The sequence below is a fragment of the Scyliorhinus canicula genome, chromosome 6, assembly GCF_902713615.1.
Source record: "Scyliorhinus canicula chromosome 6, sScyCan1.1, whole genome shotgun sequence".
Taxonomy (NCBI): Eukaryota; Metazoa; Chordata; class Chondrichthyes; order Carcharhiniformes; family Scyliorhinidae; genus Scyliorhinus; species Scyliorhinus canicula.
Window position 1 is genome coordinate 5,621,765 of NC_052151.1, and position 16,449 is coordinate 5,638,213.

General features: G+C 52.1%; 1 protein-coding gene across 3 annotated transcripts in view; it reads right to left on the reverse strand.

Annotated features, from left to right (window-relative positions):
* Positions 1–16,449, reverse strand: part of enah (ENAH actin regulator) — a 482,877-nt gene that overhangs the window by 205,977 nt on the left and 260,451 nt on the right. For all 3 annotated transcript variants that reach the window (XM_038798926.1, XM_038798924.1, XM_038798927.1), the window contains one exon: positions 2,957–3,134. In XM_038798926.1, coding sequence (XP_038654854.1) covers positions 2,957–3,134 — 178 coding nt within the window. The remainder of the gene's footprint in view (positions 1–2,956; positions 3,135–16,449) is intronic.

Genomic DNA, 16,449 nt, shown 5'->3' on the forward strand with positions numbered 1-16,449 from the left:
TTGGATTATGAGGAGAGGTTGAGTAGACTGGGACTGTACTCGTTGGAATTTAGAAGGATGAGGGGGGATCTTATAGAAACATTTAAAATTATGAAGGGAATAGATAGGATAGATGCGGGCAGGTTGTTTCCACTGGCGGGTGACAGCAGAACTAGGGGGCATAGCCTCAAAATAAGGGGAAGTAGATTTAGGACTGAGTTTAGGAGGAACTTCTTCACCCAAAGGGTTGTGAATCTATGGAATTCCTTGCCCAGTGAAGCAGTTGAGGCTCCTTCATTACATGGTTTTAAGGTAAAGATAGATAGTTTTTTGAAGAATAAAGGGATTAAAGGTTATGGTGTTCGGGCCGGAAAGTGGAGCTGAGTCCACAAAAGATCAGCCATGATCTAATTGAATGGCGGAGCAGGCTCGAGGGGCCAGATGGCCTACTCCTGCTCCTAGTTCTTATAAGGTCAGAAGTGAATGGTGGCAGATGACTGCACAATGTTCAGCACCATTCGCGATTCCTCAGGTAATAAAACAGTCCGTGTCCAAATGCAGCAAAACCTGGTCAATATCCAGGCTTGGGATGACAAGTAGCAAGTTACATTCACGTCACACAAGTGCCAGGGAATGACCATCTCCTACAAGAGAGGGTCTAACCATTGCCCCATGACATTCAATGGCATTACCATCGTTGAATCCCCCACAATCAACATCCTGGGGGTTACCATTGATCAGAAACTGAACTGGACTAACCATATTAATACTGTGGCTACTGCGACAGGTCAAACGCTAGGAATCCTACGGCGAGTAACTCACCTCCTGACCCCTCCAAAGCCTGTCCACCATCTACAAGTGGAATACTCTCCACTTGCCTGGATGAATGCAGCTCCAACAACACTCAAGAAGCTGGACACCAGCCAGGACAAAGCAGCCCACTTGATTGCTCCTCTTTCCACAATCATGACAAAGATGATTGATATGGGGAGGGCGGTGGATGTGTGACAAAGATGATTGATAATGGGAGGGCGGTGAATGTTGTTTACATGGACTTCAGTAAAGCCTTTGACAAGGTGCCTCATGGCAGACTGGTACAAAAGGTGATCACACAGGATCAGAGCTGAGGTGGTACGATGGATACAGAACTGGCTTGGTCACAGAAGGCAGAGGGTAGCAGTAGGAGGGTGTTTTTCTGAATGGAAGCTTGTGTCTAGTGGTGTTCCACAGGGATCAGTGTTGGGGCCTATGTTGTTTGTAGTATACATAAACTATTTGGAGGAAAATGTAGCTGGCCTGATTAATAAGTTCACGGATGACACCAAGGTTGGTGGAGGGGCAGATAGTGTTGAGGATTGTCAGAGGATACAGCAGGACATAGATAGGTTGGAGATTTGGGCAGAGAAATGGCAAATGGAGTTTAATCCGGACAAATGTGAGGTAATGCATTTTGGTAGGTCTAACATAGAGGGGAAATATACCGTAAATGGCAAAACCCTGAGGAATGTAGTAAGTCAGTGAGATCTGGGCGTGCATGTCCACAGATCTTTGAAGGTGGAAACACAAGTGGACAAGGTAGTCAAGAAAGTATATGGAATACTTGCCTTCATTGGATGGAGCATCGAGTATAAAAACTGGCAAGTCCCGCTACAGTTGTACAGAACCTTGGTACGGCCGCACTTGGACTATTGCGCACAATTCTGGTCGCCACACTACCAGAAGGATGTGGACGCTTTGGAGAGGGTGCAGAGGAGGTTTACCAGGATGTTGCCTGGTATGGAGGGTGTTAGCTATGTGGAAAGGCTGAATAGACTCGGACTGTTCTTACTGGAACGAAGAAGGTTGAGGGGTGACCTGATAGAGATCATGAGGGGCATGGATAGAGTGGATGGGCAGGCACTCTTTCCCAGGGTGGAGGGGTCAATCACTAGGGGGCATAGGTTTAAGGTCCGTGGGGCAAAGTTTGGAGGAAATGTGCGAGGCAGGTTTTTTTTTTACTCAGAGGGTGGTGAGTACCTACAATGCGTTGCCAGGGAAGGTTGTGGAAGTAGATACTTCGTATCAACCAGAAGTAGAAAGCGTTCAAAAGGCATCTCGGCAAATACATGGATAGGATGGGTATAGAGGGATATGACACAAGGAAGAGGGTTTTGGCCAAGGGTGGTATCATGACCTGTACAGGCTTGGAGGGCCGAAGGGCCTGTTCCTGTGCTGTACTGTTCTTTGTTCTTTAATACAAGTAGGGTTGTATCCTCCATAATTGAGAAGATTAAGGAGTGATCTTATCAAAGCTTTTAAGACACTCAGAGAAACTGGGATATTGCTAAAATATTAGTGCCAGGTCTTTCCAAAGTAATCACTGATACAAAAGCAAAATACTGTGATTCAGGAAATATGAAATAAAAATAGAAAAAGCTTGGAATATTCAGTAGGTCTGGCATCATCTACGAACAGAGAAACAGAGTTCCATGCTGTTAAAGAAGGACCATTGAGCTGAGACCTTAGTTCTGTTTCTCTCTCCATATTTGATGCCAGCCCTGCTGAGTATTTGCACCATTTTCTGATTTTCTTTTATGAGTAGATTTAGATTAGATTTATTGTCACGTGTACCTACACTGAAAGTTTTGTTATGCGTATAGTCTAGGCAGCTCGTTCCATACATGAAAAAACATAGGACATACGATAAATACACAATGTAAATACATAGACATTGGCATTGGGTGAAGCATACTGAGTATAGTGCTACAACAGTAGAGAAGATGCAAAGAGATAACAGTTCAGTCCATAAGAGGGTCATTCACGAGTCTAGTAACACTTCTACAGTAGCATTCTACAGAGTAGTACTTCTACAGTCTGCAGATAGCACATTGGACTTACCAACCATCTCAGAACCCATCAAATCAAAGTGGAAGTCCTCCTCATTCCTGAAGAAATGTTGGAAACTACAATCACTTAAATCAAGATTTGGAACATGTACCTGAATCCTGGGAATTTAGCACTTCCAAGGCATGCATCATGGCACTTGCAAACACATTGGCATCTTCTTTGCTGCCAAAGTTTAGGCCATACACCTGCCTGGCATCTCGCCACTGATGAAAGGTCTGTGTGGCCTGGTTGTATTTCAGCCCCTTCGGAATGGCACAGTTTATCACCACCTGCAAATAAAAGTGTCAGAATTTTTTTAATGCTCTAATCCAAGAACTAGAGCTATTCCCATTGAAGGTGAAGATGGGCGAACATTTCAAATAATAATAATCTTTATTGTCACAAGTGGGCTTACATTAACACTGCAATGAAGTTACTGTGAAAAGCCCCTAGTCGCCACATTCCGGCACCTGTTCGGGTCACAGAGGGAGAATTCAGAATATCCAAATTACCTAACAGCACATCTTTCGGGACTTTCGAACCTGGGACCCTGGAGTTGTGAAGCAACAGTGCTAACCACTGAGCTACCATGCTTCCCATCAAAGCGAGGTAATCTTTAAAGCTCAACAACAGAAATTTGAACACAATTCCTCCCACCTGAAGTATTTAAAAAAAATTCAAACCATAAGCTCGGGTTTATACAGAAAAAACTTTTCCCATCAAATTCACTGAACGATCAGAACAGTGATCTTATTTATACCCGTAAACCTTTGTGAAACTGCAGACTATCCAATGCAACATGGTTGGGCTAACTAACTGCAATTTCAACAGAATTATTTTTTTCAGCACTTTCACGAATGTAGCTGACGCTGACTAGAACAGCATTTATTGCCCATTCCGTTGAGAACATAGAACATTACAGCACAGAACAGGCCCTTCGGCCCTCGATGTTGTGCCGAGCCATGATCACCCTACTCAAACCCACGTATCCACCCTATACCCGTAACCCAACAACCCCCCCCCCCCTAACCTTACTTTTTAGGACACTACGGGTGAGCTGCTTTCTTGAACTGCTGCAGTTCATATTTATGCACAGTGTTGTTAGAACGAGAGTTCCAGGATTTTGACCCAATATCGATATAGTTAGAAGTCGGGATGGTGTGTGGCTTGAAGGGGTTGGGAAGGTTGGCTTCCCATGTATATGCTATTCTGGTCCATCAAGCTCAAATAGCTCAAAAAGACAGACAGAATGGCAAAGCAGGAGAGGTCATCCTCTTAGTAAAAGATGAAATGAGGACATTAGTGAGAAAGGGTCTAGCCTCAGAAGATCCTGAAGTAGAATCAATATTGGTGGAAATTACGATAAGCAGAAATCAGAAAGCAATGGTGGAAGTATTTATGCTCCCGAACACTGGTCAATACCATTGTACAAAGCATTAAACAAGAAATTACTGGAGCTTGTAAAAGCAGTGTAATAAATGTGGGTGACTTTATTCTTCACATTGACCAGGACATTCAAATTAGCACTGCAGATAAGTTTGTAAAATGTTTTCATGATTGTTTCATGGACCAATACATTGTGGTAGCGGCTAGGGATAAAGCTATCTTAGATCTATATAATTTGTAATGAGACAGAATTAATTAGAAATTTCATCAATCAAATTTATTAGAATTCTTTGAGATGTAACACTCCGTGAATAAAGGCGGATGTAGTGGATGTGGATTTTCAAAAGTCATTTGATAAAGGTGCAACATAAATGATTATTATACAATGCAAGAGCTCATGGTGTTGTGGGTAATATATTATTAGCATGGATAGAGGATTGGCTAACTGCCAGGAAATGGATCATTTTTAAGTTGGAAAACTGTAACTTGTAGGGCACAAGGTTCAATGCTGGAGCCTCAACTGTTTACAATCTATACTCATGATTCGGATGAAGGAACCGACTATCTTTTTGCCAAATTTGCTGATGATGCAAAAACAGGTAGGAAAGCAAGTTGTGGGGAGGATGCAAAAAGTTTGCAAAGGGATAGGTTAAATGAGTGGGTAAAAATTTAGTAGTTGAGTAAAATGTTGGAAAATGGGAATTGTTGACTTTGGCAGGCAAAGAGAAAAGCAGATTATTTAAATGGACAGAGACTACAAGCCATTAGCATGTAGGGACAGCAAGTAATTAGGAAGACAAATGGATTTTATTGGAAGTGTAATGGAATAGAAAAATAAAGAACAAAGAAAATTACAGCACAGGAACAGGCCCTTCGGCCCTCCCAGCCTGCAACGATCCAGATCCTTTATCTAAACCTGTCTCCTATTTTCCAAGGTCTACTTCCCTCTGTTCCCGCCCGTTCATATACCTGTCTAGATGCCTCTTAAATGATGCTATCGTGCCCGCCTCTACCACCGCTGGTAAAGCGTTCCAGGCACCCACCACCCTCTGCGTAAAAAACCTTCCACGCACATCTCCCTTAAACTTTCCCCCTCTCACCTTGAAATCGTGACCCCTTGTAACTGACACCCCCACTCTTGGAAAAAGCTTGTTGCTATCCACCCTGTCCATACCTCTCATAATTTTGTAGACCTCAATCAGGTCCCCCCTCAACCTCCGTCTTTCCAATGAAAACAATCCTAATCTCCTCAACCTTTCTTCATAGCTAGCACTCTCCATACCAGGCAACATCCTGGTGAACCTCCCCTGCACCCTCTCTAAAGCATCCACATCCTTCTGGTAATGTGGCGACCAGAACTGCATGCAGTATTCCAAATGTGGCCTAACCAAAGTCTTATACAACTGTAACATGACCTGTCTACTCTTGTACTCAATACCCCGTCCGATGAAGGCAAGCATGCTGTATGCCTTCTTGACCACTCTATCAACCTGCGTTGCCACCTTCAGGGTACAATGGACCTGAACTCCCAGATCTCTCTGTACATCAATTTTCCCCAGGACCCTTCCATTGACCATATAGTCCGCTCTTGAATTTGATCTTCCAAAATGCATCACCTCGCATTTGCCTGGATTGAACTCCATCTGCCATTTCTCTGCCCAACTCCCCAATCTATCTATATTTTGTTGTATTCTCTGACAGTCCTCCTCGCTATCTGCAACTCCACCAATCTTAGTATCATCTGCAAACTTGCTCATCAGACCACCTATACCTTCCTCCAGGTCATTTATGTAGATCACAAACAACAGTGGTCCGAGCACGGATCCCTGTGGAACACCACTAGTCACCTTTCTCCATTTTGAGACACTCCCTTCCACCACTACTCTCTGTCTCCTGTTACCCAGCCAGTTCTTTATCCATCTAGCTAGTACACCCTGAAACCCATACGACTTCACTTTTTCCATCAACCTGCCATGGGAAACCTTATCAAACGCCTTACTAAAGTCCATGTATATGACATCTACAGCCCTTCCCTCATCAATTAACTTTGTCACTTCCTCAAAGAATTCTATTAGGTTTGTAAGACATGACCTTCCCTGCACAAAACCATGCTGCCTATCACTGATAAGTCTATTTTCTTCCAGATGTGAATAGATCCTATCCCTCAGTATCTTCTCCAACAGTTTGCCTATCACTGACGTCAAGCTCACAGGTCTATAATTCCCTGGATTATCCCTGCTACCCTTCCTAAACAAAGGGACAACATTAGCAATCCTCCAGTCCTCCGGGACCTCACCCGTGCTCAAGGATGCTGCAAAGATGTCTGTTAAGGCCCCAGCTATTTCAACCCTCGCTTCCCTCAGGAACCTGGGATAGATCCCATCCGGTCCTGGGGACGTGTCCACCTTAATGTCTTTTAGAATACCCAAAACTTCCCCCTTCCGTATGACAACTTGACCTAGAGTATTTAAACATCCATCCCTAGCCTCAACATCCGTCTTGTCCCTCTCCTTTGTGAATACCGATGCAAAGTACTCATTAAGAATCTCACCCATTTCCTCTGAGTCCACGCATAAATTCCCTCTTTTGTCTTTGAGTGGGCCAATCCTTTCTCTAGTTACCCTCTTGCTCCTTACATACGAATAAAAGGCTTTGGGATTTTCCTTAACCCTGTTAGCCAAAGATATTTCATGACCCCTTTTAGCCCTCTTTATTGCACGTTTGAGATTCGTCCTACTTTCCCGATATTCCTCCAAAGCTTCATCAGTTTTGAGTTGCCTCGATCTTAAGAATACTTCCTTTTTCAACTTAGCTAGTCTCACAATTTCACCCGTCATCCATGGTTCCCTAATCTTGCCATTTCTATCTCTCATTTTCACAGGAACATGTCTGTCCTGCACTCTAATCAACCTTTCCTTAAAAGACTCCCACATTTCAAATGTGGATTTACCCTTAAACAGCTGCTCCCAATCCACATTCCCTAGCTCCTGCTGAATTTTGTTATACTCTGCCTTTCCCCAATTTAGCACTCTTCCTTTCGGACCACTCTTGTCCTTGTCCATGAGTATTCTAAAACTTACGGAATTGTGATCGCTATTCCCAAAGTAATCACCGACTGAAACAACAACCACCTGGCCAGGATCATTCCCAAATACCAGGTCCAGCTCGCTTTTGGGAGGTCTGTAGTAAAGTCCCAACAATGTTACTGCACCCTTCCTATTTCTCAGCTCCACCCATATTGCCTTAGTGCTCGAATCCTCCATCGTGCCCTCCTTAATCACAGCTGTGATATCATCTCTGACGAGTAATGCAACTCCTCTACCCCTTCTACCCCCCCTCTCTATCCCTCCTGAAGCATCTATACCCTGGGATATTCAGTTGCCAGTCCTGCCCTTCTCTCAACCAAGTCTCAGTAATACCAATATCATATTCCCAGGTACTGATCCAAGCCCTAAGTTTATCTGCCTAACCTGCTAAACTTCTCGCATTAAAACAAATGCACCTCAGACCACCTGTCCCTTTGCGTTCATAATCTCTTCCCTGTCTACTCTTCCCCTTAGTCACATTGAGTTAATTGTCTCGTACCTTACTGGCTTTAGTTGCTGCTTCTTTACTGACCTCTAACTTCCTAATCTGGTTCCCATCCCCCTGCCACATTAGTTTAAAACCTCCCCAACAGTGTTAGCAAAAGCACCCCCTTGGACATTGGTTCCAGTCCTGCCCAGGTGTAGACCATCCGGTTTGTAATGGTCTCACCGCCCCCAGAATCGGTTCCAATGTCCCAAAAATCTGAACCCCCTCCCTCCTGCACCATCTCTCAAGCCACGTATTCATTCTGACTATTCTTGAATTTCTACTCTGACTGTCCCGTGGCACTGGTAGCAATCCTGAGATTACTACCTGTGAGGTCCTACTTTTAAAACTTATCTCCTAACTCCCTAAATTCTGCTTGTAGGACCTCATCCCTTTTTTTACCTATATCGTTGGTGCCTATATGCACCACGACAACTGGCTGTTCACGCTCCCCCTTTAGTATGTCCTGCAGCCGATCGGAGACATCCCTGACCCGAGCACCCGGGAGGCAACATACCATTTGAGAGTCTCGTTTTCGACCACAGAAATGCCTGTCTACTCCCCTTACAATTGAATCCCCTATGACTGTAGCCCTGCCAGTCTTTTTCCCGCCCTTCTGTGCAGCACGGTAGCATTGTGGATAGCACAATCGCTTCACAGCTCCAAGGTCCCAGGTTCGATTCCGGCTTGGGTCACTGTCTGTGCGGACTCTGCACATCCTCCCCGTGTGTGCGTGGGTTTCCTCCCACAGTCCAAAGATGTGCAGGTTAGGTGGATTGGCCATGATAAATTGCCCTTAGTGTCCAAAATTGCACTATGGGGATAGGGTGGAGGTGTTAACCTTGAGTAGGGTGCTCTTTCCAGGAGCCGGTGCAGACTCGATGGGCCGAATGGCCTCCTTCGGCACTGTAAATGCTATGTAATACCAGGTCCAGTATGGCCCCTTCCCGAGTTGGACTATTTACATACTGCTCTAAAAAAACTCTCCTGGATGCTCCTTACAAACTCTGCTCCATCTGCACCTCCAACACTACACGAGTCCCATTCAATGTTGGGGAAGTTAAAATCTCCCATCACAACCACCCTATTGCTCCTACATTTTTCTATAATCTGTCTGCATATTTGTACCTCTACTTCATGCTCGCTTTTGGGAAGTTTGTACTAAAGTCCCAACAATGTTACTGCACCCTTCCTATTTCTCAGCTCCACCCATATTGCCTCAGTGCTCGAATCCTCCATAGTGTCCTCCTTAATCACAGCTGTGATATCATCTCTGACTAGAAATACAACTCCTCCACTCCTTCTACCTCCCTCTCTATCCCTCCTGAAGCATCTATACCCTGGGATATTCAGTTGCCAGTCCTGCCCTTCCCTGAACCAAGTCTCAGTAATAGGAAGCCTTGCTCCAACCACACATAGGATTTTTGAGACCACGTCGAGAATACTGTGTACAGTTTTGGTCTCCTTACTTAAGAAAGAATAGAAGTGCTTTAAAAGCGGCTCTGACTAAATTCACTGGATTGAATCCTGGGATGAATCCCACCGTGCAAAGAAACGTTGAGTAGATTGGGCCGATATTCACTGGAGTTTAGAAGAATGAGAGGTGATCGTACTGAAACATCTAAGATTCCGGAGAGCTGCTGGGTAGATGTTATGAAGATGTTTCTTCTCGTGGGGGAATCTGGAACTAGGGGCACAGTTTCAGGAAGTACGATTTCCCATTTAAGCTGAATTTCTTCTCAGGGGTCACTGATCTTTGGAATTCATTTCCCGAGAGCAGTGGAGTCTGTCATTTAATATCTATGTTGAAGGCTGAGTTAGACAGATTCTTCATCTATCAGGCAGTCAAATGTCCTCAGAGGCAGGCAGGAAAATGGAGTTGAGGCCAGGAGCATATTAGCCATGGCCTTGCTGAAGAATGGAGGAGGCTTGAAAAGCCAAATGGCGTACTCCTGCTCCTTTTCTTAAGTGTTATCCTTTTTTGGTCTGAAGTGATTAACCATATATGCATTTTTCAAAAAATATATATTTCAACATTTTCACAATGCAACACCCAAACAGCATCAAGCAACCCCCAAACAAATAAATAACCCATTGCCCCCCATCTCACCCCCCTCAACAATCAACGGTAACCAATTCCCAAAAATGCATAAGAGGCAAACCCCAACAATTGAAGAACCTCTCCTTCCTCTCCCTCAGTTTGAACTTTACCCTCTCTATGGTCAAAAACTCCAATAACACCCCAGCCACACCTAGACACAGGGTGGACAGGCTGACCCCCACCCTAACAACCCCCCCCCCCCCCCCCGCCACACCGAGACACAGGGTGGACAGGCTGACCCCCACCCTAACAACCCCCCCCCCCCCCCCCCCCGCCACACCTAGACACAGGGTGGACAGGCTGACCCCCCCCCCCCCCCCCCACCACACCTAGACACTGGGTGGACAGGCTGACCCCCACCCTAACAACCCCCCCCCCCCCCCGCCACACCGAGACACAGGGTGGACAGGCTGACCCCCACCCTAACAACCCCCCCCCCCCCCCCCGCCACACCGAGACACAGGGTGGACAGGCTGACCCCCACCCTAACAAACCCCCCAGTGATCCCCCCCCCCCCCCCGTCGCACCGAGACACAGGGTGGACAGGCTGACCCCCACCCTAACAAACCCCAGTGATCCCCCCCCCCCCCCCCCCCCGTCGCACCGAGACAAAGGGTGGACAGGCTGACCCCCACCCTAACAACCCCCAGTGACCCCCCCCCCCCCCCGTCGCACCGAGACACAGAGTGGACAGGCTGACCCCCACCCTAACAAACCCCAGTGATCCCCCCCCCCCCGCCACACCGAGACACAGGGTGGAGAGGCTGACCCCCCACCCTAACAACCCCCAGTGATCCCCCCCCCCCTTCGCACCGAGACACAGGGTGGACAGGCTGACCCCCACCCTAACAACCCCCAGTGATCCCCCCCCCCCCCGTCACACCGAGACACAGGGTGGACAGGCTGACCCCCACCCTAACAACCCCCAGTGATCCCCCCCCCCCCCCCCCACACCGAGACACAGGGTGGACAGGCTGACCCCCACCCTAACAACCCCCAGTGATCCCCCCCCCCCCCCCCCCCCCCGTCGCACCGAGACACAGGGTGGACAGGCTGACCCCCCACCCTAACAACCCCCAGTGATCCCCCCCCCCCGTCGCACCGAGACACCGGGTGGACAGGCTGACCCCCACCCTAACAAACCCCAGTGATCCCCCCCCCCCGTCGCACCGAGACACAGGGTGGACAGGCTGACCCCCACCCTAACAACCCCCAGTGATCCCCCCCCCCCGTCGCACCGAGACACAGGGTGGACAGGCTGACCCCCACCCTAACAACCCCCAGTGATCCCCCCCCCCCCCCGTCGCACCGAGACACAGGGTGGACAGGCTGACCCCCACCCTAACAACCCCCAGTGATCCCCCCCCCGTCGCACCGAGACACAGGGTGGACAGGCTGACCACCCCCCCCCCCCCGCCCCGCTACACCTAGACACAGGGTGGACAGGCTGACCACCCCCCCCCCCCCCCCCCCCCTAGACACAGGGTGGACAGGCTGACCCCCACCCTAACAACCCCCCCCACACCGAGACACAGGGTGGACAGGCTGATCCCCACCCCAACAAAACCTACTTTCGAAACGATCAACGAGGCGAAGGTTAAGACATCTGCCCCTGTGCCTGCTTGCAGCTGGTCCAATACCCTAAATATGGCTTCTAGTGGGGGGGCCATGCTTCATATCCACATGTAGGATCCCTGAGATTGTCCTGAATACCGACCTCCAAAACTGTTCTAGTTTCAGACAGGACGCAAACATATAAACATGATTTGCAGGACGCGTCCCACATCGCTCCCAGAGATCCTCCACCCACTCGAACAGCCGGCTCAGCCTTGATTTAGTGAGGTGTACCCTATACATTGCCTTCAGCTGGATCAGTCCCCACCGTGCACAAGAATTTGAGGCATTCACCCTCTGTCACACCTCACACCACAGTCGCCTTCAAGCACTTTCCTATTCCCACTTCATCTTAATCCCCTCCATGGAAACCCCATCCTCCTCCAGGATCCTCCTGTAAATAACTGAGATAACTCCCTTCTCCAGTCCCCCCGCTGACAACACATCCTCCAACAACGAAGGAGCCGGAGCTACCAGGAAGCTCGGGAACATCTTCCTTGCCAAGTCCAGCACCTGCATATACCTACCCCTCTCTCTGTGTCAACCCAGATTTCTCTCCCAACTCTTCCTGACTCGCCAATCGTTCCTCAAGGAACAAATCCTTCATTTCACTGACACCCTTCTCATCCCAACCCCAAAACCTCAGATCCATCCTTCCTGACCCGAACCCATGATTCCGCCTAAACTGCCTCCAAATCCTCCGTGAGGGCCACCACCTCTTGATCCCTGAATACTTCCCTGGGGCCATCGGGAGCGGTGCTGTTGCCATCGCCCACAACCCCGGCCCTGTACAAGAGCCCCCCCCCCTCCACCCTTCCTTACCCACAGAGCCCTCCCCTCCACCCTTACCCAGAGCCCTCCCCTCCACCCTTCCTTATCCACAGAGCCCTCCCCTCCACCCTTCCTTACCCACAGAGCCCTCCCATCCACCCTGACCCACAGAGCCCGCCCCTCCACCCTTCCTTACCCACAGAGCCCGCCCCTCCACCCTTCCTTACCCACAGAGTCCGCCCCTCCACCCTTACCCACAGAGCCCTCCCCTCCACCCTTCCTTACCCACAGAGCCCTCCCCTCCACCCTGACCCACAGAGCCCGCCCCTCCACCCTTCCTTACCCACAGAGCCCGCCCCTCCACCCTTCCTTACCCACAGAGCCCGCCCCTACACCCTTACCCACAGAGCCCCCCCCTCCACCCTTACCCACAGAGCCCTCCCCTCCATCCTTACCCAGAGAGCCCTCCCCTCCACCTTTCCTTACCCACAGAGCCCTCCCCTCCACCCTTCCTTACCCACAGAGCCCTCCCCTCCACACTTACCGACAGAGCCCTCCCATCCACCCTTACCCAGAGCCCTCCCCTCCACCCTTCCTTACCCACAGGGCCCGCCCCTCCACCCTTACCCACAGAGCCCTCCCCTCCATCCTTACCCACAGAGCCCTCCCCTCCACCCTGACCCACTGAGCCCTTCCCTCCACCCTTACCCACAGAGCCCTCCCCTCCACCCTTACCCACAGAGCCCTCCCCTCCATCCTTACCCACAGGGCCCGCCCCTCCACCCTTCCTTACCCACAGAGTCCGCCCCTCCACCCTTACCCACAGAGCCCTCCCCTCCACCCTTCCTTACCCACAGAGCCCTCCCCTCCACACTTACCCACAGAGCCCTCCCCTCCACCCTTACCCACAGAGCCCGCCCACCATCCTTACCCACAGAGCCCTCCCCTCCACACTTACCCACAGAGCCCTCCCCTCCACCCTTACCCACAGAGCCCTCCCCTCCATCCTTACCCACAGAGCCCTCCCCTCCACCCTTACCCACAGAGCCGTCCCCTCTACCCTTACCCACAGAGCCCTCCCCTCCACCCTTACCCACAGAGCCCTCCCCTCCACCCTTACCCACAGAGCCCGCCCTCATCCTTACCCACAGAGCCCTCCCCTCCACACTTACCCACAGAGCCCTCCCATCCACCCTTCCCCAGAGCCCTCCCCTCCACCCTTCCTTACCCACAGGGCCCGCCCCACCACCCTTACCCACAGAGCCCTTCCCTCCACCCTTACCCACAGAGCCCTCCCCTCCACCCTTACCCACAGAGCCCTCCCCTCCATCCTTACCCACAGGGCCCGCCCCTCCACCCTTCCTTACCCACAGAGTCCGCCCCTCCACCCTTACCCACAGAGCCCTCCCCTCCACCCTTACCCACAGAGCCCTCCCCTCCACCCTTACCCACACAGCCCGCCCCTCCACCCTTACCCACTGAGCCCGCCCCTCCACCCTTCCTTACCCACAGAGCCCTCCCCTCCACCCTTCCTTACCCACAGAGCCCTCCCCTCCACCCTTACCCACAGAGCCCTCCCCTCCACCCTTACCCAGAGCCCTGCCCTCCATCCTTACCCACAGAGCCCTCCCCACCATCCTTACCCCCAGAGCCCTCCCCTCCACCCTTACCCACAGAGCCCTCCCCTCCACCCTTACCCATAGAGCCCTCCCCTCCACCCTTACCCACAGAGCCCTCCCCTCCACCCTTACCCACATAGCCCTCCCCTCCACCCTTACCCAGAGCCCTCCCCTCTACCCTTACCCAGAGCCCTCCCCACCACCCTTACCTAGATCCCTCCCCTCCACCCTTCCTTACCCACAGAGCCCTCCCCTCCACCCTTCCTTACCCACAGAGCCCTCCCCTCCATCCTTACCCACAGAGCCCTCCCCTCCACCTGTACCCACAGAGCCCACCCGTCCACCCTTACCCACAGAGCCCTCCCCTCCACCCTTACCCACAGAGCCCTTCCCTCCATCCTTACCCACAGAGCCCTCCCCTCCACCCTTACCCACAGAGCCCTCCCCTCCATCCTTACCCACAGAGCCCTCCCCTCCACCCTTACCCACAGAGCCCTCCCCTCCACCCTTCCTTACCCACAGAGCCCTCCCCTCCATCCTTCCTTACCCACAGAGCCCTGCCCTCCACCCTTACGCACATAGCCCTCCCCTCAATCCTTACCCACAGAGCCCGCCCACCATCCTTACCCACAGAGCCCTCCCCTCCACCCTTACCCACAGAGCCCTCCCCTCCATCCTTACCCACAGAGCCCGCCCACCATCCTTACCCACAGAGCCCTCCCCTCCACCCTTACCCCCAGAGCCCTCCCCTCCATCCTTACCCACAGAGCCCGCCCTCATCCTTACCCACAGAGGCCCCCCCTCCATCCTTACCCACAGAGCCCTCCCCTCCATCCTTACCCACAGAGCCCTCCCCTCCATCCTTACCCACAGAGCCCGCCCTCATCCTTACCCACAGAGCCCTCCCCTCCATCCTTACCAACAGAGCCCTCCCCTCCATCCATACCCACAGAGCCCGCCCTCATCCTTACCCACAGAGCCCCCCCTCCACCCTTACCCACAGGGCCCTCCTCTCCATCCTTACCCACAGAGCCCGCCCACCATCCTTACCCACAGAGCCCTCCCCTCCATCCTTACCCACAGAGCCCGCCCTCATCCTTACCCACAGAGCCCCCCCCTCCACCCTTACCCACAGGGCCCTCCTCTCCATCCTTACCCACAGAGCCCGCCCACCATCCTTACCCACAGGGCCCTGCCCTCCACCCTTACGCACATAGCCCTCCCCTCCATCCGTACCCACAGAGCCCTCCCCTCAATCCTTACGCACATAGCCCTCCCCTCCATCCTTAACCACAGAGCCCTCCCCTCCACCCTGACCCACTGAGCCAACCCCTCCACCCTTACCCACAGAGCCCTCCTCTCTATCCTTACCCACAGAGCCCTCCCCTCCACCCTTACCCACAGAGCCCTCCCCTCCACCCTTACCCACAGAACCCTCCCCTCCATCCTTACCCACAGAGCCCTCCCCTCCATCCTTACCCAAAGAGCCCTCCCCTCCACCCTTACCCACAGAGCCCTCCCCTCCATCCTTACCCACAGAGCCCTCCCCTCCATCCTTACCCACAGGGCCCTGCCCTCCACCCTTACGCACATAGCCCTCCCCTCCATCCGTACCCACAGAGCCCTCCCCTCAATCCTTACGCACATAGCCCTCCCCTCCATCCTTACCCACAGAGCCCTCCCCTCCACCCTGACCCACTGAGCCAACCCCTCCACCCTTACCCACAGAGCCCTCCTCTCTATCCTTACCCACAGAGCCCTCCCCTCCACCCTTACCCACAGAGCCCTCCCCTCCATCCTTACCCACAGAGCCCTCCCCTCCATCCTTACCCACAGAGCCCTCCCCTCCATCCTTACCCAAAGAGCCCTCCCCTCCACCCTTACCCACAGAGCCCTCCCCTCCATCCTTACCCACAGAGCCCTCCCCTCCATCCTTACCCAAAGAGCCCTCCCCTCCACCCTTACCCACAGAGCCCTCCCCTCCATCCTTACCCACAGAGCCCTCCCCTCCATCCTTACCCACAGGGCCCTGCCCTCCACCCTTACGCACATAGCCCTCCCCTCTATCCGTACCCAAAGAGCCCTCCCCTCAATCCTTACGCACATAGCCCTCCCCTCCATCCTTACCCACAGAGCCCTCCCCTCCACCCTGACCCACTGAGCCAACCCCTCCACCCTTACCCACAGAGCCCTCTTCTCTATCCTTACCCACAGTGCCCTCCCCTCCACCCTTACCCACAGAGCCCTCCCCTCCACCCTTACCCACAGAACCCTCCCCTCCATCCTTACCCACAGAGCCCTCCCCTCCATCCTTACCCAAAGAGCCCTCCCCTCCACCCTTACCCACAGAGCCCTCCCCTCCATCCTTACCCACAGAGCCCTCCCCTCCACCCTTACCCACAGAACCCTACCCTCCATCCTTACCCACAGAGCCCTCCCCTCCATCCTTACCCAGAGTCCCCCTTCACCCTTACCCACAGAGCCCTCCCCTCCATCCTTACCCACAGAGCCCTCCCCTCCATCCTTACCCACAGAGCCCCC